Source organism: Leuresthes tenuis, unplaced genomic scaffold (assembly GCF_036924035.1).
Source record: "Leuresthes tenuis unplaced genomic scaffold, fLeuTen1.0.hap1 SCAF_5, whole genome shotgun sequence".
Lineage (NCBI taxonomy): Eukaryota > Metazoa > Chordata > Actinopteri > Atheriniformes > Atherinopsidae > Leuresthes > Leuresthes tenuis.
The window spans coordinates 693,471-720,264 of record NW_027325359.1 but is presented as its reverse complement, the minus strand read 5'-3'; the positions used below and the strand labels follow the sequence as shown (position 1 = coordinate 720,264).

Sequence of the window (26,794 nt, the reverse complement as noted above, 5' to 3'; positions counted from 1 at the left end):
TGCATCTGCATCCCGCTCTTTTTTCAGCTGGCAGGACTGTCCCTGAAATCTTGGCTGCAGCAGAGGGAGAAAAGGTTGCTGGAGGTGCAAGTCAGAGTTGCTGAACACGTCTACCCAGAACTTGATTATTCAGATAAACATTTTTCTTATTAATCTGTTCCTTTGTAATACGGTTTCAAGACATCTATAATGTCTCTATGTGTGAATTGGTATTTTTAAGAAAAAAAGGGAGCAAGTTAACAGACTAGATTTGTTCTCCTGCCTCTAATTTCCACATTTGGAACCATTTTCTTGCATCTGATCCCTTTTATTTCAGTGGTTCATACATTTAATACACTCACAGAATCCAAATAAAACAGAAATCAAACACAGTTGTTATTCAAAAAATTAATAATTGACAACTGGCTAATTTTAAGAATGAAATTATGCATTTTATTCCTTTTGTTATCTTACAAACAATTAAATATCTGAGCTAAGTCCCAATAATAAGCTGGTTTTTTTCTCCTATTTAACAATTCTATTATATATCTATTATAGATATAATATCAATAGATTTCTCAAAACTCTTCCAAAAATCATTCTAAAGACCAGTTTTGATGAATAATTATGATAACAGATATAAACAGTTTAAACTCATATATATTTAGTTAATGCTTGGGTCAGACTGAACAGACACAGGTGGAATTTCATAAATATTTGCTTTATTACATCAGATTTCTGTTTTTTCTCTTCTTTTGATACTTAAAAGAAATATAGCGTCTCAGCCTACAGTTTATAATCATGCAAGTAATCCTTTATTTAATAGTATTTAATTTTATTTCATACAGAAGTTGTTCCTGTATAGCAGTGGCTGAGGCTTGTTGTTTTTAGATAGCATCCTCTCACATACCTGAGCAGATCTTATCAGCTTAAACAGGTTTATCTCCAGGTTTTCAAAGCCTGTTATCAAAAGAATCAAATAAATAAAGCTCCTAATAATCCTTTTGTTGATTTTAGTTTCACTTTGAGGTTAATGGGAATTAAAAACCAGAAAACCTGCTTCACACCCAGCTGCTCTTTTAGTCCACATATATTTTTGTGCATCAATTTAACGCATATAAATCTATTATTTCTCCTTTGATTCTGATAATAAAAGGTCATAAAACCCCTGTTTCACGTTCTTAGGAAAGCAAAAGGTGTCTGATGACAAATTAGCAAACAGATGTGACGTTCTTTTTATTATCGGGGCTGTTGTTATTATCTAAATCGGTTTCATTTGGCTCTCTGTGTGTTTTACTTCAAAACACAGTCAGACATGAGATGCTGTCATTTCACAACTGTTCGAGCCTCGATGGGAGTCTGCCAAATTCCCCTCCGACACTTTTCTTGTGTTGTGGGACAGTTTTCTCAGAGTCACATTCCCGTGTTGGTGCCGGTAAAAGGAGAGATAAAAGAGTCGCGCGGCGGCTGTCATTATCGGGCTGTTGGCTGATTGCACGTGATGGCTGTACTGGTGATCTAAACTGTGAAAGGTGCGGTGATCGTGACTCACTGGTCGCTGCAAAAGATGACTTGTTACTATTTTTAGACGTGACTTTAAGTCTTCTTGTTTTCTGTAACAAGGCTGAAAAATATATCCACTGTTAGAGGGAAGTAATTAGATGCTTTATGTCGTTAATTATTTTTGTTTTCGGAGATTTCCTTGGTGGCTATAACACAAACAAAGAGGAATAAATGTGGATTTATTGGCTTCCAAATGATAGAATTATTTCTCCAGGACCTGTCCAGTGTTCCCAGGTAGTTTCTCTCCAAAGTTTCCCTATAAAAACACGGTTTTAATATTTGGCAGAACAAAATTACGGATATTTCTTGCAGTGTGCAGCGCCGGAATATCCCAAAACTTTTTAAAAGCTTCAGTATGTATGGGCTGCTGCTCTCCAGACGTGCTTTGGACCGTGCTGGTGCAAGCCGTTGCCGTTTTTAAAAGACAGGGTGTGTGCCGACTTTATTTTGGTGTGATAATTGAATGCTTCCGGGACAAGAACGCGCCGCTGCTGCATCTCACTCAGAGGAGCGTCGTCACTGCAGGGAATAAGAAAAACTAAAAGAAGCTGAAAAACTTCGCTTAATACTGGAACTTTCTATGGGCTGCTGTGCTATCTTGTCAGTGTTTGAGTCGGGGACTAGATGGGACTTTTCCCTTTAGGTTAGACAGGTTTCTTGGCTCTCATCAGCTTCATTTAAAGATATTTATTCATTTAAAGAAGACCCATTTAAACGGGTGAATGCGCTGTTTTAAATTGAGCCCAATTTGAAGATTGATGAGCACCCCTGCGTGTGGGTGAAGATTTAGGAGTTTTTTTCTCCTATAAATTGATTCTTTTCCTGTTAAAGCACTTCTGCCTACATAAACACGTAATAAATGCTGCAAATGGCGGCTTTAAGGTGCGTAATTGCGCACCTGGAGAGCTGCGAGCAGCTGTTGGATGTTTATAAGATTTTGATCATCTGCCTCTGCTCTGTAACGCATTGTTAAGCCACGTGTTGATTGGTTTGGCTCCTATTCTAACTTTATAAAGGTTTTTTTGTTTGTTTTTTATGTTTTAATCAGATATCGTATATTTTTTCTATATAAAAATGTTTTTCTCATCCTGTGCTGCTCTGTATCAGATAGAATACGGTGGTGAAGGTAAAAAGGGCTCAAAAGCCTTAATAAGCAACAAAAGGTCCATTTTCACAATGAATTTAACCCGCTGGAGGATAGAAGTCCACATTTTTCAATGGAGCACCTGTCGTTATTTGTACTTTTTTCGATTTTTTCCGCTCTAAATTCACAAGTCTGAATCATTTTAATGAACTAAGAGTCATTTTGTTGGTATCAGAGGGTGAACTGATGTTGCTTCCTTGCAAGATACGGGCGCTTGTAAGAAAAACTGCAAGTAGCTGTCACAACTAGTGTCTCACAACAGACTTAAGATTAAAGTTCAGTCCTTCCTGGTGTCAATCAAGACATTCAAAGTGTCTGTCAGGTAGGCTGGCAGCAGCAGCGACATCCTTTAGGGGTGTAGACTTACAAAATGACCACGCCGATGTATGGAGGAGAGGCAGAGAGGAAGGTGATGAAGTCTGCCCAGTAACAGTCGCTGAGGAGCTATTGGCTATGCAAATACACTCAAAGGGAGGAGGAAAGAAGTTAGAGTGGGAAGAAAACTTTAAAGAGACATTTCCCCCCGCTTTTTCTCACATGCATCGCTATACAGACACCAAACTTCGGATGGAAATTAACAGCTCTAAAGCTGTGTGGACTTTACAGTCCCCAGTCTTCCCCTCACGCGCTGATGTCTCGTTTCATTCAAGGCTCGCTCTTTGAAGTTGACGAAGAATGGGACGGGGATTAACATATTTACCCATGCAGATTCTCTTTGTGACTGTATGTGCAGCTAAATCATTTGGCAGTTATTTTTTAATTATCCGCCCAGTGACTGACACTCAGCTTCGTTTCCACCTGCTTGTTTTCCATGTAAATGATACTTAAAAAAAGGAAAAGAAAGAAGCATTTGAGTGGAGAGAAACCAATAAGTCTCATCTTTGTTTTATCTTTAAGAGAAGATAATGAAAGAAAAAAAGTCAACCCTGCCTGAAATTTCCTAGAAAGCTATCTCATAAACCACAAGCAGTTTGTGGCTGCTATTAAAAAAAGGGTAGCTAAGACCTTATGTCCGCGTGTGTGCGTGTGCGTGTGCTTTGTATGTACGTGTCATTGTGGGTGGGTGGATGGCTTGTGTCCTATCCGCATGCGCTTGCATGCATTTATATGTTCACATGCACATTGATACATGCGTCATGTTCTGCTCTGATGTTCGGTGGGTCCACCCCAGAAAAAGCAGACCAGAAAGGCGAGATTAAGCATCCATCCATCAAAAATCTGCCATTTGTGTTCATTTCCATCCGAGCTAATACACTGAATTATTTTTCATACTTCATAGTGCACGGTTCACTTCCTTGAAGCTTTTCAATGCCTTATATACGCTTAATTATGACGTAGAAATCAATAAAATGTTCTTTAATTCTTTCAGATAGTGTTAAGTGACTCAGTTAAGCATCACCATAAAGAAATCCATCTATAAAGGGATAGAAATGTGCCTGAAAGTCTTCAACACTGACCAGTGAACACTGGCTTGATATAATTCGCCTATTGCAGCTTAATACAGACAGTAAATAAGACTAATCGTGTTAGAAAAGAGTTTAGATGCATGTTTTCTGTACAAGTCGCTCCACTTTGCTGCATCTCGTCCAAAACCTTCTGAAACACAACAACTTGCTCGGAGTCTTCCTCACCAAAACAGACAGAAAGAGGGGCAGGAGTGCAGCGTGTTGCGTCTGGCCCATACAGAGGTAATGAAGTGAATTGCGTCAGTGGCGCACGCAGGGCTGGCTTGAAATGCGCCAGGCGGATGAAAGTAGATGCGCACTGTGGGGAGAGAGGAAAAAAGTTCTCAACAAGGAGAGGCAGGACTACTCACGGAGCCCCTGCAGTCTCACTTTTTATGCCTCTAAACCACCTTCCCTGCCAACTTATTGCATTTTTCCTCCGCAACGCTGCTTTTACGTTTCCGAGGGAGAAATCCTACTTTTTGACTTAAGTGAAAGCCCCAGCACCATGGAGCTGCTCTGCCTCGAAATGGACACCAACATACGAGCACGTCCCGATCCGAACCTTCTGTGCGATGACAGAGTCCTGCAGAGCTTGTTGACTATAGAAGAGAGGTTTCTACCCCAATATTCATATTTCAAAGGCGTCCAGAAAGATATTCAGCCGTTTATGAGGAGGATGGTCGCTACTTGGATGTTGGAGGTATACCGAAACATCGAGTGCTGTGGTGACAAGTTATTTCCGTGCTTGGTTTTAAAGCCTCCCGTGCTGTTGCTTCAGCCTTTTGAGCGATGTCTGTCATTTTTGAACAGTATATATGTTATATTGATCGTATTTCCGACTGCTAATTCCTCACATGCACCCGATATGTCGTTTAATGCGTTTTCTTTTCATTTTTAAAGTCCGGTTAAAAGGACCGAATTTATTAAACTGCGAGCTGTGTTATCAATGACACCATTTGTATGTGCCTCACGCGACGTGTGAACGATGTGCCCGATGATTTTTTGAAATGTTATTATTTTAGATAGGCTGAATATTTCCATGAACACGTATGCACTCCCCATTGCAATGCTGCCTTGCGCTGCTCTCGCCATGTTGGTTTTTAGATGAGCGCTTGTGCTTTTAAGAGGATTTACAGTGTCACCAACGGAATAACAGCGCTTATAACCCATCGGCATTGACAGAGGAGAGTCTTGGGTGTCCGCTGAATGTAAACATAATCGCAAAAGTCGTTGCAAACATTTTAGGTATCTATTTGAAATGTCGGAAGGGGCGAGGGCCTTAGCTGTTCTGTTGGTCTTCCTCCCGTCCCAGTGTCTCACTATGGAATTATGTTCATTTTTTGACACTTCGTCTCATATTTGTGGTCAACATCTGTCTGTAAACAAACCTGAGACTTTGATCTTTATTTTCATGTGAATATCGTCAAAGTCCGACGCACTGGGTATTTTTAATTAATTTTTGAAATAAATATTTCGAGGCGGCGGTGACGCACCTCAGACCAGCCGCTTGGTACTTGCTCGCAATTTTGACATTTTATTCATATTTATTCTTCATGGATTTGGATAGGAATTGTCGGGTATGATGTGGAAGACCCTGCTTAACATTATGATGTGAAAAAAATCAGTCTAGGTAATTTATTTATATTTTTAATTATTTTATGAAAATATGACGAATGCAAAAAAAAAAGCGTGTTTCCGTGTGCTGCGCTGTCGGGGTGTTTTTTTGGCTCGGCTGATTGTGACTTGAATTCATTTCTTAGTGAATGAACTGCAGGAATGCGACTCTATTGACAGTATGCATTTGATACGTATTTCATTCTTTATAAAATAATCGATTTTAAATTAATGTATGATGTCGCAACCGATATGGGTTGGGCGCAAATTCTTGGCCGGGCCCCAACTATGTGTGTCATTGAATTTATGTGTGTTCTTTATGCGATTAGTCTTTTTTTTTTCGTTTATTCATAAAAGTTTTATACACATTTAAAGAGAAATGGGAACTGAAAAATAAGTCATGTGACCGCTGGGGCTGCAAATGCTCATCACTGCTACATTGTCTGCTGTCTCTTTATTCAGGTTTGCGAGGAGCAAAAGTGCGAGGAAGAAGTTTTCCCCTTGGCCATGAACTACTTAGACAGATTTTTAGCAGTGGTACCCACCAAAAAGTGTAACCTGCAGCTGCTGGGAGCAGTGTGCATGTTTCTTGCATCCAAATTGAAAGAGACTCGTCCATTAACTGCAGAGAAGCTTTGCATCTACACAGATAACTCCATTAGACCGCAAGAGCTGCTGGTAAGCAACAGTTGGTTCAACATATTTCACCGAGTTTTCTGTGACACCTCTGAGGATTCATGCTGTCATCATCAGCTGCTTCAACATAAACATGTTTACATGTTTTTTCTTGCATCACGTGTGCTGTATAACATGTTATGAAAATCAGTGGTTATATCAGCTGTTTAAGATATGTTTACTTTGCTAATCTGAACACAACATATAAATCATGGGGGCTCTCCTTATTCCACTGAGGCTGCTGTCCACTCTCCACTTTGCACTGCATCGTCATCAAAGGCACATGAAAAGCGAAATCCCCACAGTGGATGGTTCCACAAGGGCTCTCTTGACTGTACAAGACTTTTACAGTATCAACCCAGGCTGTGCAATGGTCTCCATCGCCATCTTGTGGCAGATATTTACACAGAGCAATGAGGTCAGCTGAACTCCAGCCAAAGCTCTGACTGTGTTCCTGTCAGCCAGAGAGGGAGAGACACAGAGAAATTCAAGTTTGCCTTTTACAGTTTAGCCTTCATCCCAAAATAACCATAGATGCACACATTTCTGATTCTATCAGAGGCCTCGCTCTATCCAATTTTAGCACAGATCTGCAGTGCATGGCCAGTGATTGTTTTAAATGTACATATAACTGATGACGTTTGGAGTCAAAAATGTCAATTTCTGGCTTTCTTGTCTTGATAATATCAAGAGTGTATGACAGGATAAAGTCATTAATTAGCTCAGTTTCACATCAGATAAGTATTTCCACACTGCTCTGTGGTGCTACATAAACATTCCTCAGTAAACAACAGCCAATCCCACCCATGTTGTGAAAGAGGCCACATATTATGATTCAGACGTGGCTGATGGTTGGAGGCCTGCTCTGCTGCCTGAGTGGCGGCTCGACCCGCTGAGCTGATTGCCACAGTGTATTCAAGTTCCCGCGAAGCTGCTGGGAGTTTTCTTGGTGTCTGATCATTTTCTGGAATGCTCTCCTGCTTGTGAATATGCGACAGATTTAATTCCCCCCTTCTCCTTGGTCAGATGTCGTCTAAAAGTGCTTTTTCCAACAGAACGTGCGTTTAAAATGTAAAAGTGGCTGCAAAACGCCGCACTTCACAACAAAAACCGAGTCTATCTGACCTTTACAGCTTGTTCAGACAGAAGACAAAGCCCCCAGTCCTTGAACTGGTTTGCAGAGGCCTCTTCTCTGAGTTTCTGTATAAGGCAGTATTTTGGCTGAGATGCAGATACAGGAAACAGAGATCAGCTGCTCAGGGCATGTGATCGTTTTTTTGTCCTCATCTTTGGTAACAATTTCTTGTAAAGAGAACCGCAATCTTGCAAAGAAGGTGTGACCAAGAGGAAGGCGGAAGCAGAAGGAAGTGGGTGCCTGCCTGCTTGCCACTCTGTCAGCATAGTGTCTATGTTGCAAGTTTTGTCACATCTTTGGCTGTTCTGTTGGCTTAGATATTGCATTGATTGCAAAGGCTTTTTAGACCAGGAGGTAACAAGGCTGCTGAGGAGAAGTCAGTCATCAAACACTGGGATTGGGATTGGTATGTGTTCAAAAATACTTTGCGTTTATTTCCTCATATGCGAGCAGCAATAAGTGCATTTAAAATGTTCTATGTCTGTGATAGAGAGGAGATCTGGGTCTGACAAGGTCACTTTGATCAGTAAATTACAGGCTGGTAGCAGCGTCAGAGGCAGCCATGTTGAATTGTCTCATGACTGAATCCATGTGGTCTTTCTCTCTTAAAGGGAAAATGAAAAGCATCCGTCACATCAGTCACAAGACTGCAGTGTGGAACCAAACTGATTTTTTCTTTCCCCAAATTAGTCACCAACTCTTCCATTAATCATCTCCTCCTTTAGGAAGTGAAAGTAACAATGCGTTCTAAGAGAAAAGACCACACCTGATACAACAGCACCATCCCACGCTGATTTCACATTTGTTCATTTCAAGTAGCATGAGTCAGATTTAGCTCAGATTCACGGAGGTTGGGAGCACCTTATTCTGGTGGATTTGTTGCTAGAATGTCAAAGGTTTCTGTAGAAATGAAACATTTACTCCTGATCCTGCTCAACGGATGCAGGCTTCCTATGAGTCTCCACTCCACACTCACACAGTGGAACCTCTGGTGGGCCTCTTTAGGAAAGTCCCCAGATGCCAGACAGACAGACAGACAGGAGGGAGACAGTGTTGTGAGGTCACCTGGGTTGGTGGCGCTGCTGGTTTGTCTCTGATCCAGAACCAGCAAGGCAGAGACTAATCTAAAAGCAAAAATGCTTATCCTTTACATGTGCATCACTGGATAGGACCAGGGCCTCACAGAGTCTCATTCAAACACTTTAGGCTAAAGTGCAAAATTCAGTAAAGTGCTTTGTGTAATCTGTAATCTGTCTTGTAAAAAATGTAGACTTGTTTTCACTCATTTCATCGACTTTCTATCCTCTCTTTTCTCTCTTCAGGAATGGGAACTAGTAGTTTTGGGGAAGTTGAAGTGGAACTTGGCAGCTGTAACGCCAAATGACTTCATTGAGCACATTGTGAGGAGGCTGCCGCTGCCCAAGGATAAGCTGGCACTTATACGGAAACATGTTCAGACCTTCATTGCCCTCTGTGCCACAGGTAAGACCCAGTGATGTCACATTTAACAGCCTTTGTTATGAGGAGATGAATTCTGATGTTTGACCAGAAAAGATGCTCATCAGTATGCATCGTTGTCTTGGTGACGTTTGTTTCCTCCGGGATCGTAACTATGCTAAAGCGTTTCATCAGAATTGCTTTATCTGTGCATTCTTCTCTCTCAGCACCGTATCAAAGGTCTCCTTTCAGAAACATGCAGCAACAGCTCTGTTCAGAGGTGTGCTGTGGGCCAGTCACGGCGAGCCGTAACTTTAGCAAAAAGCACTGCATCTGATGAGAACACGTGCTCTCTAAGTAAAGCAGGCATCGTGACAGACATCTCAGCGTTAGACGCTCTTAACGCTCAGGCCCAACATCCATCATCTGTCTTCTCTGAGGCTGCTATGTGGTCATGTTTTGGAGGTGTATCAGTGGCTTCCAGAGCATCCAATAACACTTCAAAGCCTGGTTGAAGGGCATTCCCATGTTACACACGCTTGAAAAGAGGAATGTACAGGGTTGAGGCAGGCAGGCAGGCCATTGTCTTTGTCTTTTTGTCTTTCTACATTTGAGGTGAGCTCTTCCCTCGAGATCAAACATCCAATCAGTCATGGGAGGCACAAGGAACCTTTAACTTGATATGAAGAGACTGTGAGGTTGAGGTGGAGAGGATGCAGGAGGGACCAGGGGAGTAATGAAAAGCCAGAGGAGTGTATTGTTTTTGTTCTGCCAATTCTAAGGCATGTCGTGTTTTCATATCTCTTTCTCCTGCCGCCCTCCTTCCCTCTTTCTCTCCCCACTAACTTCTCACGATTCCCCGCCCTACAGCTGGAGGATATGATAGCTTTCCCATGCTGAGATTCTTGGTAGGGCGCATTTGCGTCACCTCTCCAGCTCCACATTCAAAGAAGACAGGAGTGATAAGCGAGAAGCACCTCCACAAGAACATCCTTTAAGAGTTATTTAAACTGTTTCATGAAGTTCAGCCCCGTCTATTTCTGCATAATCTTGCTCAAAGATGAACAGACAGAAATACAACCAAAAAAAAAAGGCGTAACTGTGCAGTTTGGCAATCCCTTCTTCCTCACTTTCTGTGTGACCCCCTCCAGCAGCAGCTTCCCTTTCTGCAGGCCAGAAACAGGAATGCTAACTGCACCCCCCATGGGAAGCAGCTCCTTGTGTTGCCATCATTCAGAGGAGTGTGCATAGTTACTTCAATAGATACAAGGGAGGTGACAAGTATTTACACCATTAAGCACTGATTGTGCAACGGATATGATAGAGTAAGAAAAGAAGAAGAAATGCTTCTTTTCACTCTTTCACTGTGTCTCAATTTCCTCCATTTTCCCCTCTCTGGATCTCTCACCCCTTATTCTGTGCCAGCGGATACATGTGTGGAATGACAGCGTGTCAGTGATCAGACCGATTCCCAAAGCAACATTGTGAAAGACTCAGCATGCACTTTGTCCTTAATTGCTTCAATGAGGCAGTGGAACTAAATTTACGAGCCTCCTGGATTCATCCTCCTCACATTGTGTATCAGGAGAGGGACGTTCTGAAGATAGCTCGGGATCAGCAACAGGCTCTCCTCAGACTTGTATCCAGGCAAACAGAAAGTGAGGGCAAAACAAAGAGTGCATGAGAGAGTCAACAATTTGGTGCATCTGAAGATCTCTGGGAATTCAAAACCCCATTTGTGGGACTTTCCCAGCCGTAAATCTTTGGGTTATCTGGTGAGAATCCTCCTTGAGACATCCTCTGAGCAGAGTTTAGAAGGTGAAGACGGAGCAGGAGGAGGAGGATTTACATTAACAAAGAAGTTGCCAACAGTTCACCTGTGGCCTTCCTATTTTACCCTGCGCTACACCCACTGCTGCCATGCCTGTAGGGAAAAAGAAAACCTGTTTTCGAGTGAGAGAAGTGGAGAATAAGGCCCCTCGTTCCTAATGGCTCCTCTCTTTTGATGAAACAGTTCCGTTCAGGCCACTCGGTGGGATTTTGTCAGGTGGCGCAGGCTGGCTCTGTATTAATTAATAACATTGGTTAGACCATTCAGGCCATGCAAATGGGCTCAGCTAGAGACTTGGAGAAAGGAAACAAAAGGCCTGGCCCTTACATTTCATATGCAGAACCATGTGAGGGTCAGCTCTGCAGGGCCACTTGATAGGAAACACCAGCGTTTCCCTCAGGCATGCCGCCGGATAATAGCCCAGAAACAAGCTCATTAAGGGAGATTATGAACCTCCATTCCTGCACACAGACACCAAGCACTCAGAGCTTCCTCTTCTATTCTTATTCAATTGATGTAAAGTGGGAGAATGGACGGGGTGCATGGGGCAGACAGATGCAACCCAACCTGTCTGCTCTGGTTATTGTGCTCCGTCTTCTTGCCATATTGGCAGGGATTATAGTGTATTAAACACAGGATCCAATGGCCCTCCCAGTAATGGTATGCATGGAATGGTGACAATGGTCATAGAGGTTGATCAAAAGGAAATTCTGGATTATGGCCAACAATGTGGGTCCAAAATAAGAGTCAGGACAAAATCAAGATCTTGCTACAAGTTGGTATCTAAATATTAAGTGATTACTCATTATTTTATCTATGAAATAGTATTTTATCACTTATTTCTGTGTCTTTGAACTGTGGGAGAGGAAACTTGATCATTAACAGGTTAGTTTCCCTTTGACAAACTAATGATTCACTAGCTAACAAACATAGGAGAAGTAAATCCTTGCTGCATTGGCTTGCTTTCTCTTTTCCAAGAAATTTGTCAGGATTTTTCTTTCTGTTTTCATGTAGCTCAGCGTTAAATGTTATGTGATATACTGAGAGTTATTCATTATAATCATCCTTTTGGTTTGTTGTACAGCTTCTAATCCATAAGAAAGATTGGGATTAAGGTTCTTTTCAGTGTCCTACTCTGGTCTCAAGCTCTGTGGCTCAAATTCTGGAGATGAATACATCAATATATGCACAACAGTGGCCACTCAGATATTGTTTTGCTTTGATTTTAAGGCAGGAATTCTTATAGACTCTCCAAGTGGCTGCTACATTGAGAATCCCCTTCCAAGCTCAGGGCAGTATTCAAGAGATGGATGATTCATCTCAGATGTGGTCAATAAAAAAGGTCTTTACTAGTGTTTGTTTACATAAAAGCCCCTTCATGTTTAGTGAGTCAGAACCCAAACCAATTAGTCACCTCCTCCAACAAATCATCGTTTCTGCCCTGATGTGAGGAATCATGTCCGGCCTTGGCTGCAGTGGCAGCAGATGAAGCAGGAAGAAGCTTCTGGAGCCCAAAAATGTGGCAGGCAGGGTGAATCATCTGCTGGTATGTCCTGAGTCCCCCCCCCCTCACCTCGCTGGTGGAATCACCACCACACTATAAATATTGTTGCCAGCTGAGTCACACCAGAAATACAGAGATTTTTGCTCCGGATGCTACAATTATCCGAACAAAGATGTTGAGAAATCCAACTCTTTTTAGCCTCACGTGTTTACACTGGAGGTCATGTTAACCACAAAGACTAATATTTGTGGTTTTAAGTAAAGTAAATGTTAGTGTTTGCTAGTTTGAGCAGGGCAATTTTTGTCATGACACCAGAGAGTATCTTAGTAACCACAAATGCCATCGCAGAGCCTGGCAAAACATGCAGTTGCTAATATATATATATATAAAACAGTTTGTGCTCTTCTGCCTCCCGATCTGTATGCTCCTCTACTCTGACATGAGCAACGCCTCAAGGATGCAGCTGTGACAGCAGAGATGATAGAGAAAGGCTGAAGAAAGCACTCACGGGACGCGACAATTAGGAAGGAATTCTGCTTTCTGGCAAATTGAGTTGAAATGAGTGGCTCAGACTCTCCTGAGTTTTGCTGTTTGTGTTCCTCCAGAGAGACTGTGTGGAACAGGAAGCAGTAGTAGTGTCTAGTTAGTCGGTTATTCTCTATCCTATTAGTTAAAGAACCTCTATAAGCTCCCAAACCCAGTGGGGAGGTTGGTTGTTTGATTGTAGGTTGTTGTTTGCGTGACTCAGGGAGCTATGCTAGGCACACCATCTGGACTGTAGCTCTCCACAGGACTTGTTTTGACAGCCAGTCTGTGCTGCATTAGTGGTGAAACACACTGTCATGCCAATCCCAAAATGATGTTTGTTTTTAACCTTAATCAGTCAACAGGCCCTGGGTCCTCGTAATGCTACTCCTTTAATAAACAAGGTCAACGCATGCAGTATAGAATACAAGACCTTGATTTACAGCCCTGCAAAGGGTGAAAAGAAGAGTTTGGGATTTATTTTTCCGTCTTTTGGCAGTTGCTCAACTTTCCGACTTTAATTAATTTACAATTTTAACGTGCACACTGTGCATCGCAGCCACCCAGAAGGAGCAGGCCATGTAGGGCAGCAGCCTGTGTGACCAGAGGCCCGGGGACCAAGTTTCACGGGGTAGGAACATGCAGGAATGGAGACGAGGGGGCAAAGGGAGGAGAAAGGGCCATTGAAGGGGGTGAGAGGCGTGCAGGCCAGGCCAGCCAGCCGCTGCTCACAGGGAGCTTTCCATCGCAGGCGTCCCCACTCAGCTACCTACACTGTTTATCCTCAACATGAATATCAATGAGGGCCTCCTAAAATACAGCCATTCTTCCCCCGGCATGCAGCAGCCACCAGGCCGCAGCGTCAGCCCGCATCGGCTGCACGCGCACGTCCTTGTTCTGCTACAGACCTGTCTTGTCTTGAGTGTGAAAAATCAGCTTGTTGCCCACTGCCCACCACTCAGCTTTCGCACAAAACTACATCTGTGCTGTGTGTGTTGGTCTGTCTGCATCTTAATGCACGCAGGGCATTGTCTCGTGCATGTGTCTCTGAGGTGTCTGTCGCCTTGCCTGTCAGGCTGCGCTCACTGCACACTTACATTAAGTCTGTGTATGCCTTTGTACTCCTTCCCCTCCACAGAAAGCTGTGGTCTTACAGCAGTGATGTAATGCGGGGGGCTGTGTGCCCTTTCCTCTTGGCTCGAGGTGGCCGTTAATAAATCTCTACTTGGCAGAGGCCCAGCAGCTAACACAGGGGTGTATAATAAGTTCATTTATTTGTCAACACAGAGCCCACAAGATGAGAAAGCGCCTGGCCGTGCATGTTAAAAAGGCAGTGAGACGCTGCCTTTGCAGCTATCAAAGGGCCTACCTCTTTGATTCCACATATAAAAAAAGAAGGAAGAAAAATCTCCTTCAGAGCCATCGCACCCAGTTTGCTTTGCATATGGCAATATGTTAATGCGCAGGCAGTTTCAATGCCCCCAACTGCCTAATGCTCGAGCCCATAGGTGGCCCAGGAACAGAGAAATATTCTCAGGAAGGGAGGGGCTGGATGGGAGGCAGGAGGTGAGGGTCACTGGAGGGCAACTCCTTTCTTCTTCCAAAACCTCACAAGGGTCTGGACACAGACTTGAGAGTGATATGCGGTAGAAATGTCTTCCCCCCTCTCACTTCTCACTACGCCCACCACCTTTCCCCTCTTTTCTCCTTGTTGCCTTGTCGCCACACCGTCCATCCCTCCCTCTTCATCTTCCTCTCCCTGTCGACCCCCCGCCCCGCATGTCCAGCCGCTGTCTTTGTCCAGTCTGTCTCGCTGAATTGGTATCGGCAGAGAGGGGATGGATGCTGTGTCTCTCAATTGGGTGAAATGAGGTGATGACTCTGGACAATGAAGTCACACTCTTCTGCCTTCCCTCTCGCAGGCCCTCCACTCTATTAATATGCTAAAAGATAGGAGGACCGCCAATGCAAACCACTGCCTGTTGTAGCAACAAAGACTGGGGCATGTGTGCCATTCACTGGCCCTTCTAAGCAGGCCATGTGTTATCCAGAAAGAAAGGTAGAAGTTGAGCAAGACATAAAGAGAGAATAGAGAAAGTAGTGAGTGTGTGTTTGTAGGGAGGAAAAAAACTCTCCCTGTCTGTCTCCCTTGCTCTTTCTCCCTGTATGCCAGTTGCCTTGCCTTTTCGGGCTTCTGGCCCGTTCACAAGCTGTCTCATTTGCATTATGAATGACAGTGAGGGGAGCTAACAAGGTTATTGGTCTTTGAGACGCACGCCTGTGACCACACGTGGAAAAAGGACCTACAGCAGTGCGCATTGGCAAAGGCACTGAGCCTCTTTATTCCTCCTTTTCCAAGCGCTATGGGGCTTTTTTCAGCGAGCACACGATTTACTCAAGAGATGGAAGAAAAGGGGCTGGGCTGGGGAAAGGGGGACTGGATTGGGGAGTGGGTGAGGGTGGTTGCTTTTCAGCTCCTTTACAAGCCAAGTGAACCCTCATTATCCAGGCCCCTGGTCATTAGTGAGCGCTGCGTTCAGACCCAGTGCAATTGAAGGGGTATTTATTAGCTGACTGCTAGATTACCAAATCATATTGTCTTGGGGCGGGATGCATTGTATCTTTTATATTTTACAAACTGCACCAGGTGAACAAATAACCCAACGATAAATGGTTAACCATTTAGCCGCTGAGCCAAAGATTTTGGCCCTTTAGCATCGCTTAATGGTTACTTCTTTGGATTATTTGCAAACTAACAGCACAAAAGGCACATTTAACTCAACTGATATTTCATCCCTTATCAGATTTCAGATTCGCCATGTACCCTCCCTCCATGATCGCCACAGGAAGTGTGGGGGCAGCGATCTGTGGCCTACAGCTGGACTCAGCTGACCAGTCACAGTGGGGTGACAGTCTGACAGACCTGCTGGCCAAAATCACCAACACAGAAGTGGTGAGTTTCTGTAATACTCCGGAGTGAGAACACTAGTTTCAGCAGGTTACAGCAAGACATGCTTTCTTTTTTAATTTTTATAAACAAGCCCCAGTTTGGTCTTGTTGGCCAGAGATACTTGACACCTGGAAAATGATGGTGGTTCTATTTGGAAAGGGTTGATATCTCTGCAGTCATCAGATTGATGTTCACTGGTATTTATCTGCGTAAAACCTTTACAGTAACTATGATTCAAAGCTGAATCAGCTGCAGCTTGCACTTAAAGATTCTCATCTCTGCAATTAGTTTACATCCCCACTCAAATACCACAAATAAGTCATCGTATTACAACAGAAAAACTGTTTTACGGGTTCTTTTTTCAAGAAAAAATTGCAATATCTGTTTCGAAATTCCAAATTTTTGTTGAGGTTTTTGTGTTTGCAGCACACAAAAGGTGAAAAGTTGAATAGTTTTGACATTTGGCTTCCCCCACATCGGTTTCTATGGAGATTTACCGTCAATAACTGTCCCCAAAAGAAAAGTCTTTATCTAAAAGCATCGTCAACATGCAGTTTTCTCTCTGGGTGACACGTTTCTTTTGGTCTCCATCTATCCCATGTGGCTGTTAAGGCCCCCCCCCCATGTAAAGAATCTTCTAAATCAGGCCAGGTTGAGGGCATATACTGAATGCTTTGTCGCTGGCCAGGCTGTTGTGTGGCTGTCTGGGTAGAGTGAATGTTGCAGAGGTGGGTGAGTTGAGTCCAAACACGGGCAGAGCCCCTGCTGACTCTGAGATGCCTGGCTTTCGTCATGCAGATGGTGGAGGGCTTCAGATTGCTGTAGCTCACTCCAAGGGTGAAGAGATGGGCAGAGCTGTGGGAGGTAAAGAGAAGGAGACCGTGAGATGATAAGTGAAGTTATTCTTTATTAGTCTCTGCTGGGAAATTAATCGTCTGAATTTGACCCATGCAAACTATTCAGGGGCAGCAGGCAGCCACAGAGCAGTGCTCAGGGACCAGCTCCAGTTCTGAAGCCACTGGCTTGGCAGGAGTACTTGTAATACCAAACATGATGAAAAAGGCTTTTGGTTAGTAACAGCAGACTTAATACAAACATTTGAGTTAATGTGTGCACAGTGCATAGGGAGCAAAACAGCAGGCACAACACTGATCCCAGGCTTCCGCCCTGGTATGTTAAATACTGTCCCAAAAGAAGGCGAAGCAGGAGAAGGAGGAGGTGGAAGAAAGCTGTTGAAGTGTGAAAAGGACACTGAGGGGGTGTCATGCCTCCCTTGCGGCAATCAGCCCTCTCTCAGCTCCTCCTATGGTCCATAATGCATCACTGCTGGAAACCATGGCTCCCTCTGGTGCAAGCTGTGTGAAGTCTCGCTCAGCAGTGGAGGAAAAACAAATAGCTGGCCTCAGCAGCACAGGGCCTCAGTGTGTTTAGGTTGTAGGGTCTAAAGACTTGGGGGAATTAAGTCGTTCTGTGTCTCTGTGATCAACTTCTTGCATTCCTGGATTCAGACAAGCCATGGCTTGCAGTAAACACCGGAGGCAAAGTATGGGGCATCTTTCCTAATTCAACATATATGAGAGGCTTTTCTGCAGAGAAGCCAACCAAAACCTAATGCTGTGGCTTAAAAAGCCTGATGACAAATACGCAGAAGGAGCTTTGAGTATTAAAACGTGGTTTCTGTGTTATTTATACTTTGTGCTTTCATGTAGACAAAATGAAGAAATGGTGACACTGACAGGGACGTTTTCATACTAACCCTAACTTCTTTTCCGAAAAACTCAACCGCTTCATGTGCAAATTTGATACCCAAAGGCCACCTCAACCTCAGCGTTGACTGCATTCATGAGTCTAAATGTGTACACATAACATGCTGTATTTGAGTTTGGGCCTCCAGGGCAGACAGTCGGCGAAATGGCAGAGCAGCATCTCAGCCAAAGAGCCAGGCAAAATATGAAGGCAAAGCAAGTTTCGCCAGCCTCTGCAGCTGCTCCTGCCAACAGCATCACAGCCAACGCCACCCCCCTGGCATCTGTGGTATCCAGAAGCTGTGGTTTTCCAGTGGAAACGTGATAGGGCCAAGTCACCATCTTGGGTCACTGGAAGAATGCGATTTGCCTCACGCACACACACCTGGTGTGGGGCACTGCTGGAGAGAGCAGACGGGGTCTCGAGTTACGATGTGCAGAGAAAAAACGTGAAATCGGTGTGAATGTGTTGATTCACAGTGTGAGACCGATCGATGTGACACACAGAAAGAGCCTGTACAGTGAAGCGTGGAGCTTCCGTTTGTTCTCGATTGATTAAAACAGGATATGGAGGTTAGATTTTTATTGTTTTGACACTCGTTTTCTCTCCTTTTTTCAGTCAGGGTCATTCCTCCCTTTGTTTCTCACTACAGCTCTTATTAGTAGTAACTCATCAGAGCCAAAAGAAATGGTCATTTATTAGGAAAGATGGTCTTTATTAACACAGCCTGTTGCATCCCAGTTTGTGGTGTTTCGGCATGCCGGTCCAAAGAAAGACAAAGGTCACGTTTTCTATCGTAACTTGTGGAAATTCTCCTCATGTGGCTTTGTATTTCCAGTGTCAGCCCTCTGATATTTTGCTTTAAGATTCCCTCAGCTCTGTAGTTTGTGTCTGCCTGTGTGTTTGCTTCAGCTGTCTGACCACCAAGTCCTCCCAGAGTTCCTAACACTGTCTTGTGTGGTACAGTCAGCAGTTAAAACACATTCCACGGCTTCACACATTTCTTCCTTTTGGTTTTGTCTGTCTGCACGACTTCCCGCTGCTGCCAGTGTCACAAAGGCCGCCCGGGAATAATGTGCCTGCCTTGATTTGTCAGAATGACACACTGGCGTAGGATGGCGCATGCTTAAGTCACGGCAGGCGGAGGATTTGAAGTGGTCACCGGTTGCAAAATGAGATGCACAACCATGAGATGTACCACCCCTGACCAATTTATTCACTGCTGCTGGCCCCCACATTGTCCAAGTACCTTGGGCTCCTCTGAAAACAGCGCTGGTGTTTCCAGGAGTCGCACATTGAAGTCATTAAAGGTTCTCGAATGAAGCCCATGGGGCTTGGCATGGGATCCGAACACAGACTGGGGGAGAATGTCTTTTAAGAAGCGAAGGCATGCACTCTTGCGGTAAGACACAGGCAGTTCCTTTACATGTTCTGTGCTTTGCTTAATTTTCTCACAGGATTTGAGATTTTATGACCAATGGGGCTCATGTTGGTGGGAAGATTTTGTTTGTCCCTTTCATGTTTGCAGCTAGCTGCAGAGATTAAGGGACACTGGTTCAGGTTTACCCATTGCTGGTTAGAAATATCCATGTTTCCAACCCGCTTTGCACAAATTTAATCATCATGGACTGTGAAAATAAACAAGGAAGGATTTAGTTTAGATATCAGCAAGTAAAAAGCTGATTAATTTGGACTTACTTTCTTTTACAATGGTCATATGAGCAGAATTTCAACAATTCTGCTGTGTTGAAAGCTGGTTTTGACTTAGCAGCTTCTTGACAACACAGTACATGTCTCACCCTGTAATGTGTCATGCCTCTTGCCCTTTGACACCGTGACCTTTTGCCACTTAGCCCTGTTCATCTCCCTACAAGAATTTCTGATCTGATCTGAGCTCAGTTCTCAGTTCATCAAGGCCCAGCGGCACCAGGGGCTACAACACAGGCTCAAACTGTGGCCCATCAGGTTTAGATTAGCTGTAAATTTCTTGAGAATGTCTCCCTGCTACTTTCACCCATCCCTGTCTCTATCAGGATCCCGACAGATGCTTGGTGCTCCAAGGTGGGAGGTCATGCATGTGCGTGCATGTGCAGAGCTGAGATCAAGAAAGCCAGCTTGAGTTGTTTTTTAGTATTTCCCCAGCAGAGAGCGGTGTTAAGTTAGGATCTTTCACATTATTCTGCACTGGTGCAGCAGTATCCTCTTACCTCTGGAGTTCTTTAATGACTATCATCACTGTTCCTCTCCTTAAAACAGTTTGACCTTTCTCTGACACTCTTGCAAACAACCTATTCAGGGATTTTTTTAACCTACCCCCAACTCCCCCACACACATCCCCCCAGAGAGTCTTTCTCTCTTCCTGCCCTGCGCTGTCCCTTCCCTCAACCCTCCATCAGAGTAAGGATATGAGGCCTCAGTGCTGTTGAGGGCCTCGTCTCCCAGGTGGATTCTCAGATTGCCACGGTGGCCTTTGATGGTGAAAGTCGAGGCGGCCAGGTCTTAGATGGATCCCCTGCAGGCAGGCAGGCACACAGACTGGCTCTCGTTAAAAAAGCACCACCTTTGTGTTCCCACAGGAGGTGGATGTAATTAACATAGCTTTAATACTACCTGTGTTTTCAGCTGCCGTTGTCAAGGCTACTTCTGTTTGGGTTTTGTGTGTTTGGGAATAGCAGAAGTGGTGGGATAAGGGCGTGCACGCACGGGTGTGTGCACGTGAGGACTATGGGGGTGGTATTCAGTGCACAACCCTGGTGGGCTGATGTAATGCACCAGTCTGGCCCTTGTCTGCGCTCTTTTTTTGGCATTAGCTAGAAGCCAAGAAGTTAGCGGTTATTCAAAATCACTGGCCCACACTGTGCAGGGGTCCCCTACTGAAGGAGGCAAAAAAGATGCAGAAATGTGTAACTCTGGAGCACGTGCACAGTATTAGTCGAGCATTTGACCCCAGCTGCATTATCTGGGAGTGTTTGTGCAGTTTTGAGAAGCTCGATTCTGCATGATTTTGACTGGACTTACATGTTTACACGCATTTAAAAGCCCAGTTTAGTGTCATGACTAAGCTGACTACGGTCTTCAGACATGTATCTTATAAGTCTGATGATGCTCTTCATGGAAAACAAGCTGAACAGACTTTTAAAGGTTTAGTGCAGGGATGTCAAACTCCGGTCCTCGAGGGCCACTGTCCTGCAGGTTTTAGATGTTTCCTGCTTCAACGCAGCTGAATCAGATCAATGCATCATTAGCAGACTTGTGCAGAACTTAACAATCTTTCGAAGAGATCCATTTAATCTGAATCAGGTGTGTTGAAGCAGGGAAACATCTAAAACCTGCAGAGAAACATCTAAAACCTGCAGGAAAACATCTAAAACCTGCAGGGAAACATCTAAAACCTGTAGGGAAACATCTAAAACCTGCAGGAAAACATCTAAAACCTGCAGGGAAACATCTAAAACCTGCAGGGAAACATCTAAAACCTGCAGGAAAACATCTAAAACCTGCAGGACAACATCTAAAACCTGCAGGAAAACATCTAAAACCTGCAGGGAAACATCCAAAACCTGCAGGGAAACATCTAAAACCTACAGGGAAACATCTAAAACCTGCAGGGAAACATCTAAAACCTGCAGGGAAACATCTAAAACCTGCAGGGAAACATCTAAAACCTGCAGGAAAACGTCTAAAACCTGCAGGAAAACGTCTAAAACTTGCAGAGAAACATCTAAAACCTGCAGGGAAACATCTAAAACCTGCAGGAAAACATCTAAAACCTGCAGGAAAACATCTAAAACCTGCAGGGAAACATCTAAAACCTACAGGGAAACATCTAAAACCTGCAGGAAAACATCTAAAACCTGCAGGGAAACATCTAAAACCTGCAGGGAAACATCTAAAACCTGCAGGGAAACATCTAAAACCTATAGGGAAACATCTAAAACCTGCAGGGAAACATCTAAAACCTGCAGGAAAACATCTAAAACCTGCAGGGAAACATCTAAAACCTGCAGGAAAACATCTAAAACCTGCAGGGAAACATCTAAAACCTGCAGGAAAACATCTAAAACCTGCAGGGAAACATCTGTAAAAAGTCATTTAAACTCACTAATTATCATATGAATTGATAATGTAACAACTTGGCTTTCCTTTTCCGTTGCAGGATGTTCTCAAAGAGTGCCAGGAGCAGATCGAGCGCGTGTTGGAGAGCAGCCTACGCGAAGGGCGGCAGCAGCAACAGCAACAGCAGCAAACTCAGAGAGGCCCCAGCGGAAAAGGCCTGGACGAGCTGGATCAGTCCTCCACCCCCACAGACGTCCGCGATGTCAACTTGTGAACCACCGGAGGGCCTCGTTGCACGGGATTTACGAAAAGAAAAAAAGAAAAAAAAGCATCATGAAAAAAACCCTCAATTTTCTTAAAAGCAGAAAAAAAAAGAACAAAAATGTTTAAAAACACAAGCCCTTTAAAAGAAAAAGTACAACGCTTGCTAGTTTTTGTAGATCATCTGTTCTTCAAGTCAAAAAAAAAAACCACACACCTGGACATGAAATAGATTTTCTATGATGTTCTGGTCTAAAAGCAACAAATTTGATACAAGATTAAGCTTTATGGTGCCTTGGATATACAGAAGGGAAGCCAATCATATTTGCATTCTGCCTTTGATTGTATAGTATGATCTTTAAGTTATATTTTAACCATAGCTTGATAATGACGCTGTTATGGTTGAAGTCGTGGAAACCATTAAGAAACTGCATACACAGGATCACAGCGGGGCTTACGTTTCTTTTTCTCTGTCTAGTTTTATGAGTATTATCACCTTACATTTGTTGCTGGTGTAAGAGAGCGCACGTGTTTGAGCTCCTCGACCCTCACAAGGTCTGCATGTTTGTCGGGGGAAGAAGCGAGGAAGCCGAGAGAACCTCGCGCTAAAAGTCCCATTTCCAGGCAATAGCTGGGATGATAATAGATATTAGTAGTGTTAGTAATTACTATTATTAAGGTTATCATTGGACATATTTTGGAACTGAGTGGTAGATCAATAAGCTCCTTTTGTCAGGCTGCTTGTATGTGTCGGTTTGTGGATGCAGTGCCGTGTGCAAAGTTGCATTCCTGCGTGTGCATGTAGAAGGCATGCTTGATAATTAGTCTGTGTGTGTGTGTGTGTGTGTGTGTGATGTGAATGTTACATGTGATCCTGTATCTAAATTAGCGGAGGCACTTGAGCAAGTTCTATGTTAATGACAGCAGATTAAGTTGGGGTTATACAGACTTTGTCCATCCGTGTAACAGGGCATCTATGCTATGTCACTGCCTTCATGCATTAACGGTAAATCGTGGTTTATTGCTGGCCAGCAATAAGCGTTTTGGACCATGAATTAGATGGAGAACGGTTTGGCTGAGGAAGATATGGGCAAAGGGATATTGTTGTTACAGAGCCCCATAGATCATGTAGGGTATATTACTGCCATTAACCTCCACCTATAAACTTCCTCTTGTTGTTATGATGTGACGTTTCCTCATCTGTGAAAGGCTCCAAGCAGAGGATTAAAGACTTCCCACATGTGCAGCATGGTGTGGTGCATGTGGAACCACGAGAAGACAGTGTTGTGAAGAAGTTGAAACTCCTCTGCGTTGTTTAGCAGAGAGGGAAGCGGAGTGAGGTGCGGGGAGATTTAGACGGACAGGGACAGCCAAGTAGCCGCTGTGGTAGGACAGAGAGGGTTTTAGTGTTGCAGGAGCATGCTGCTGTTTAGGAGAAGTGGAGGATGTTCAGCCAGAGGCTGGAAGATGATCAACAAAAGACACCCAAAAGCCTCAAAATGAAACTTTGATGTCTGCATTTTAGACTTTAAGTTCTTCTAATGGATGTCTACAATTACATTATTAGGCGAGCGAATATGTTCTGGGTTTCCATTCAGGTGGAAATGGAAATGGAAAGGAACACAACAAAGACTGCACGCTGCCAGATAATGCAAGGATCAACTTTTTGGGGGGGAGGGATTAGAGGAGTACATGGATAGAGGATGATAATATACTGTCAATGCATCTGGAGTCCCACATAGGGTTGTGTTCAGCTCCCCTATATGATTTCAATGTCAAAGCACTTTGAGAACATGCTCCCCAGGAGACGAGTAAAATGAATTGCGTCGGGTGGTGATTTCAGTTGAATGGATGTTTTCTTTCATTTATTTTTTTATTTTTTTCCTCATTAGCCTTTTCTTTGGTTTACTTTGTAGGGCTGGTTTCCCAAACGTCAGACACCCCCTTGTCAAGCAAGATTTAAAAGGCTTTCCAAACACTTAAAACGAGAGGACATTCCAATCCAAAAGTACATTCCTTTTTCGAGCAAATTGCGAGTTCGTGGGGGGAGAAATTTGACGGATTATGAATTGGAAAATGGCTTCTCACAGAGTTCTGATCCACGGGGGCCTATCAGATTTTCTTTTCCACTGTCAAGACATGAAACATTTGTTTTTACTTGAATTTCTTTCTTTTTATTTATCTGCGTCACAGCCACAGAGAGCCACAGACGGCAGCCATGAGCTATAAGACAGGGTGGTTGTAGCGTCCAGTATTTGCACACGTTCTGCAAAGGGCAATGATGTCGGATCCCCACTCGGCCATTATTTAAAACCACCTAAACTGATGTGTGCCGCAGTGGTTGGTCAGTTTTTTACGGTGCTGGCTGGCTGGTGCAGGTCCGAATGCATCCCCTATGAGCAGTTTGTGACTTTGCTGAATGTATGTTTATCAGTCTGAGGGGATCTGATGTTTTTCAGTGAAACTGAACGATTCAATGACACGTTTGACTGGTTTTGACCCTTTCAGTTCGCCTGATGTTAGCTCTCTCCCAAACTTAACGGTTGTGATTTTCTTTTCCTGCAATTTACTGTTGCATGTGTTTTATATTGACACCGCAGTTCAGTTTGTGTTTGATATATATTTTGGGGGTGACCAGATCCGCAAAAGGGTTTTTCTAAGATTTAGAGATACTGTATTCCAAAGTGAAGAGAGGACCGAGGAGGTGTGAAGACGTCAACAAAAAAAAAAAAAAGTGTCAATATTTTATTGTCTTTTTGCGCTGCTAAAAGCTATGAATTTGTTTCATTTATACAAAAAAATAACATTACCTAGTCGTGATGTGTCACTTGTGTGCTGCTATTTTATAAACATTTGTATTATAATATAATTATTTTACTCCTTAAGAGATACATCCAGAAAAACAAAGTAGATAGTGATAGAAGAACATGAAATGAGTATTCGACTGGAAATGATCTTTGTACAGTTAGATAGCATGTTTCATTTCCCTTTTTTGTTATCTATTTTTTGCTGTCCTTCTTCAGTCACATTCTGCATCAGTGGTATTTCCCATACCTCAGGATTACTGGACAAAATAAAACACAAACTCATCGCCTATACCTCTGCAGCGAGGAAGCCTGGAGCGGAGGAGAAAGAATGCATTTGGCCTGAGGGGAAGCTACAGATTAGCCTTTTTTTGTGGATGATTCCCACTGTTTCAGTGGGGCAAGAACTTGAGAAGGAAAGCAGGAAATGTGCAAGGCTTCCACTTGGACTTAACCTATAATGGAGGAGGAGAGGGGGGGTGTAATTGCATTGTGTCCACTGTAACCTTTTCTTTGAGGTGTTTATGCTGCAGATTCTGTTCGTGTTGGTGCTACGTCTGACTTGCTAAGTGCTAGCGAGGGAAAAACAGCCTTCCCGTAATGGCCAAAGTACAGTTCTTGCTTTATTCAACCCGTGATCACGTAGAATGTCAGTAAATATGGATTCTGTATGTGAGAAAGACATGTTTGCATTTAAAACTTTGTGTTTGTGCACCATTGGAATTGCCCCACCTGTCACGTCCAGTCATAAATATTCTGATATCTGGAAGTTTCAATGGTGCAGATTTCCCCTTGAGTCCCCCCCCCTCCCCCGCTCTCCTTCTACTATAACTCATATCGTGTACCTCAAATGTCTGTTGCACAACCTCTGTTCAATAAACGTCTGCTTTAAAGGGTGTGACACCACATCAGTTCACTATTTCCCACGCCTGTGTTCCTTTTCAGCTGCGTCTGAGTGTCTTATGATCAATAGATTAGTTTGGAGTGAGTCAGTCAGCCGAGTTTTATCACTAAATCACCAGAAAGCTTCACAAAGCAGACAAACGTGGGACAATATCTATTTAAAACTACTTCCTCCACATGTGTAAGTGAGGAATAAGGTATTTATTCTTTAAACCTTAGTCTAATAAATCATAGAATCATATTGTTACTTGCAGCTCCAATGGTGGAAATGACAGTATTTCACATTTCCCACCACCTAAAACTCAAAACCTTACAGAAATAAGCTTTATTAAGTTTGCAATCCCTTTAAAAATAAAAGAACAATGCGTTTAGATTCAGCCAATCACATTAAATAGTATTTATTCCACTTCTGCCATCACTTAAAGTGACTCGGATTGACTCCAAATAAAGCTCAACAGCTCCCGGGATTATCCAAAAAACTTCTGATCCAACTGCAAAAAGCTGCGGTTCGCGGTTCTGGTATTGATCAGGAATTGGGAACAAATTAATATCAATGAGAATGTGAGGAAAGGTAGTTGTCAGCAAGGCTGCCAAGAGGCGAGGGCAACAATAAGAAAGATCTGAACTCTTTGTCTGTCTGGGCTGAGGGAACAAGACCGAGGAAAGAAACCAGTGGAGACATTTTTCAAATAACCGTGTGAAAAAGCGAGCAAAGTTAAGATGAGACAGAGCTTCTGTGCCATTAATAGCACAGAAAATGGATAAAAAAGCCCGGTGCCAGCAGCGGATAGTTGTGGTTGCAACATTAAGCTTTAGGGCTACTTTTCTAAGTTAGAGGAAATCACATCTGGCTCAGGTAGCTGGGATTATTCATGCGTTAAATCGTTCTGAGAGCCAGATCCTGGACCTGAATCTTTACGAAAACGCACGCATAGAAGATGCTTTTGGCAGTTTGACTGATGTAGTTTCCTTTTTGTTTCCTCCTAACAGGGTTTCTGAATTTCACAACATGATTTATCTTAATTTTCACAAAATCCTGCCATTTTAACAGCTGGGACGTTTGATGGTCACTGCTTTTGTTCAGCTCCTGTTTTATGTTTCCTTAGTATTTGATTAATAATTCTGTGTAATAGAGTTGGATTGTTTTCATGTTGCATTTACTCTGGATGTCCCCAGTCAGACATTTAGACCCTGTTCCTCCACTCATCCTCACTGCATT

The 26,794-nt window shown here is 43.4% G+C and overlaps 1 protein-coding gene across 2 annotated transcripts; it reads left to right on the top strand.

Moving 5' to 3' along the window:
• The first annotated feature begins 4,415 nt into the window (after positions 1–4,415).
• Positions 4,416–25,591, top strand: ccnd2a (cyclin D2, a). Of its 2 annotated transcripts, none has more exons than XM_072385387.1 (5): positions 4,416–4,834; positions 6,211–6,426; positions 8,881–9,040; positions 15,660–15,808; positions 17,700–17,980. In XM_072385387.1, exons 1-5 carry the CDS (start codon positions 4,421–4,423, stop codon positions 17,757–17,759), a joined length of 999 nt encoding a protein of 332 aa, XP_072241488.1. In that variant the 5' UTR covers positions 4,416–4,420; the 3' UTR covers positions 17,760–17,980. The 2 variants fall into 2 exon arrangements, with proteins under 2 accessions (XP_072241488.1, XP_072241487.1); XM_072385386.1 differs by lacking the exon at positions 17,700–17,980 and adding an exon at positions 21,708–25,591 and having other exon boundaries at positions 4,421–4,834.
• Positions 25,592–26,794: the final 1,203 nt, after the last annotated feature.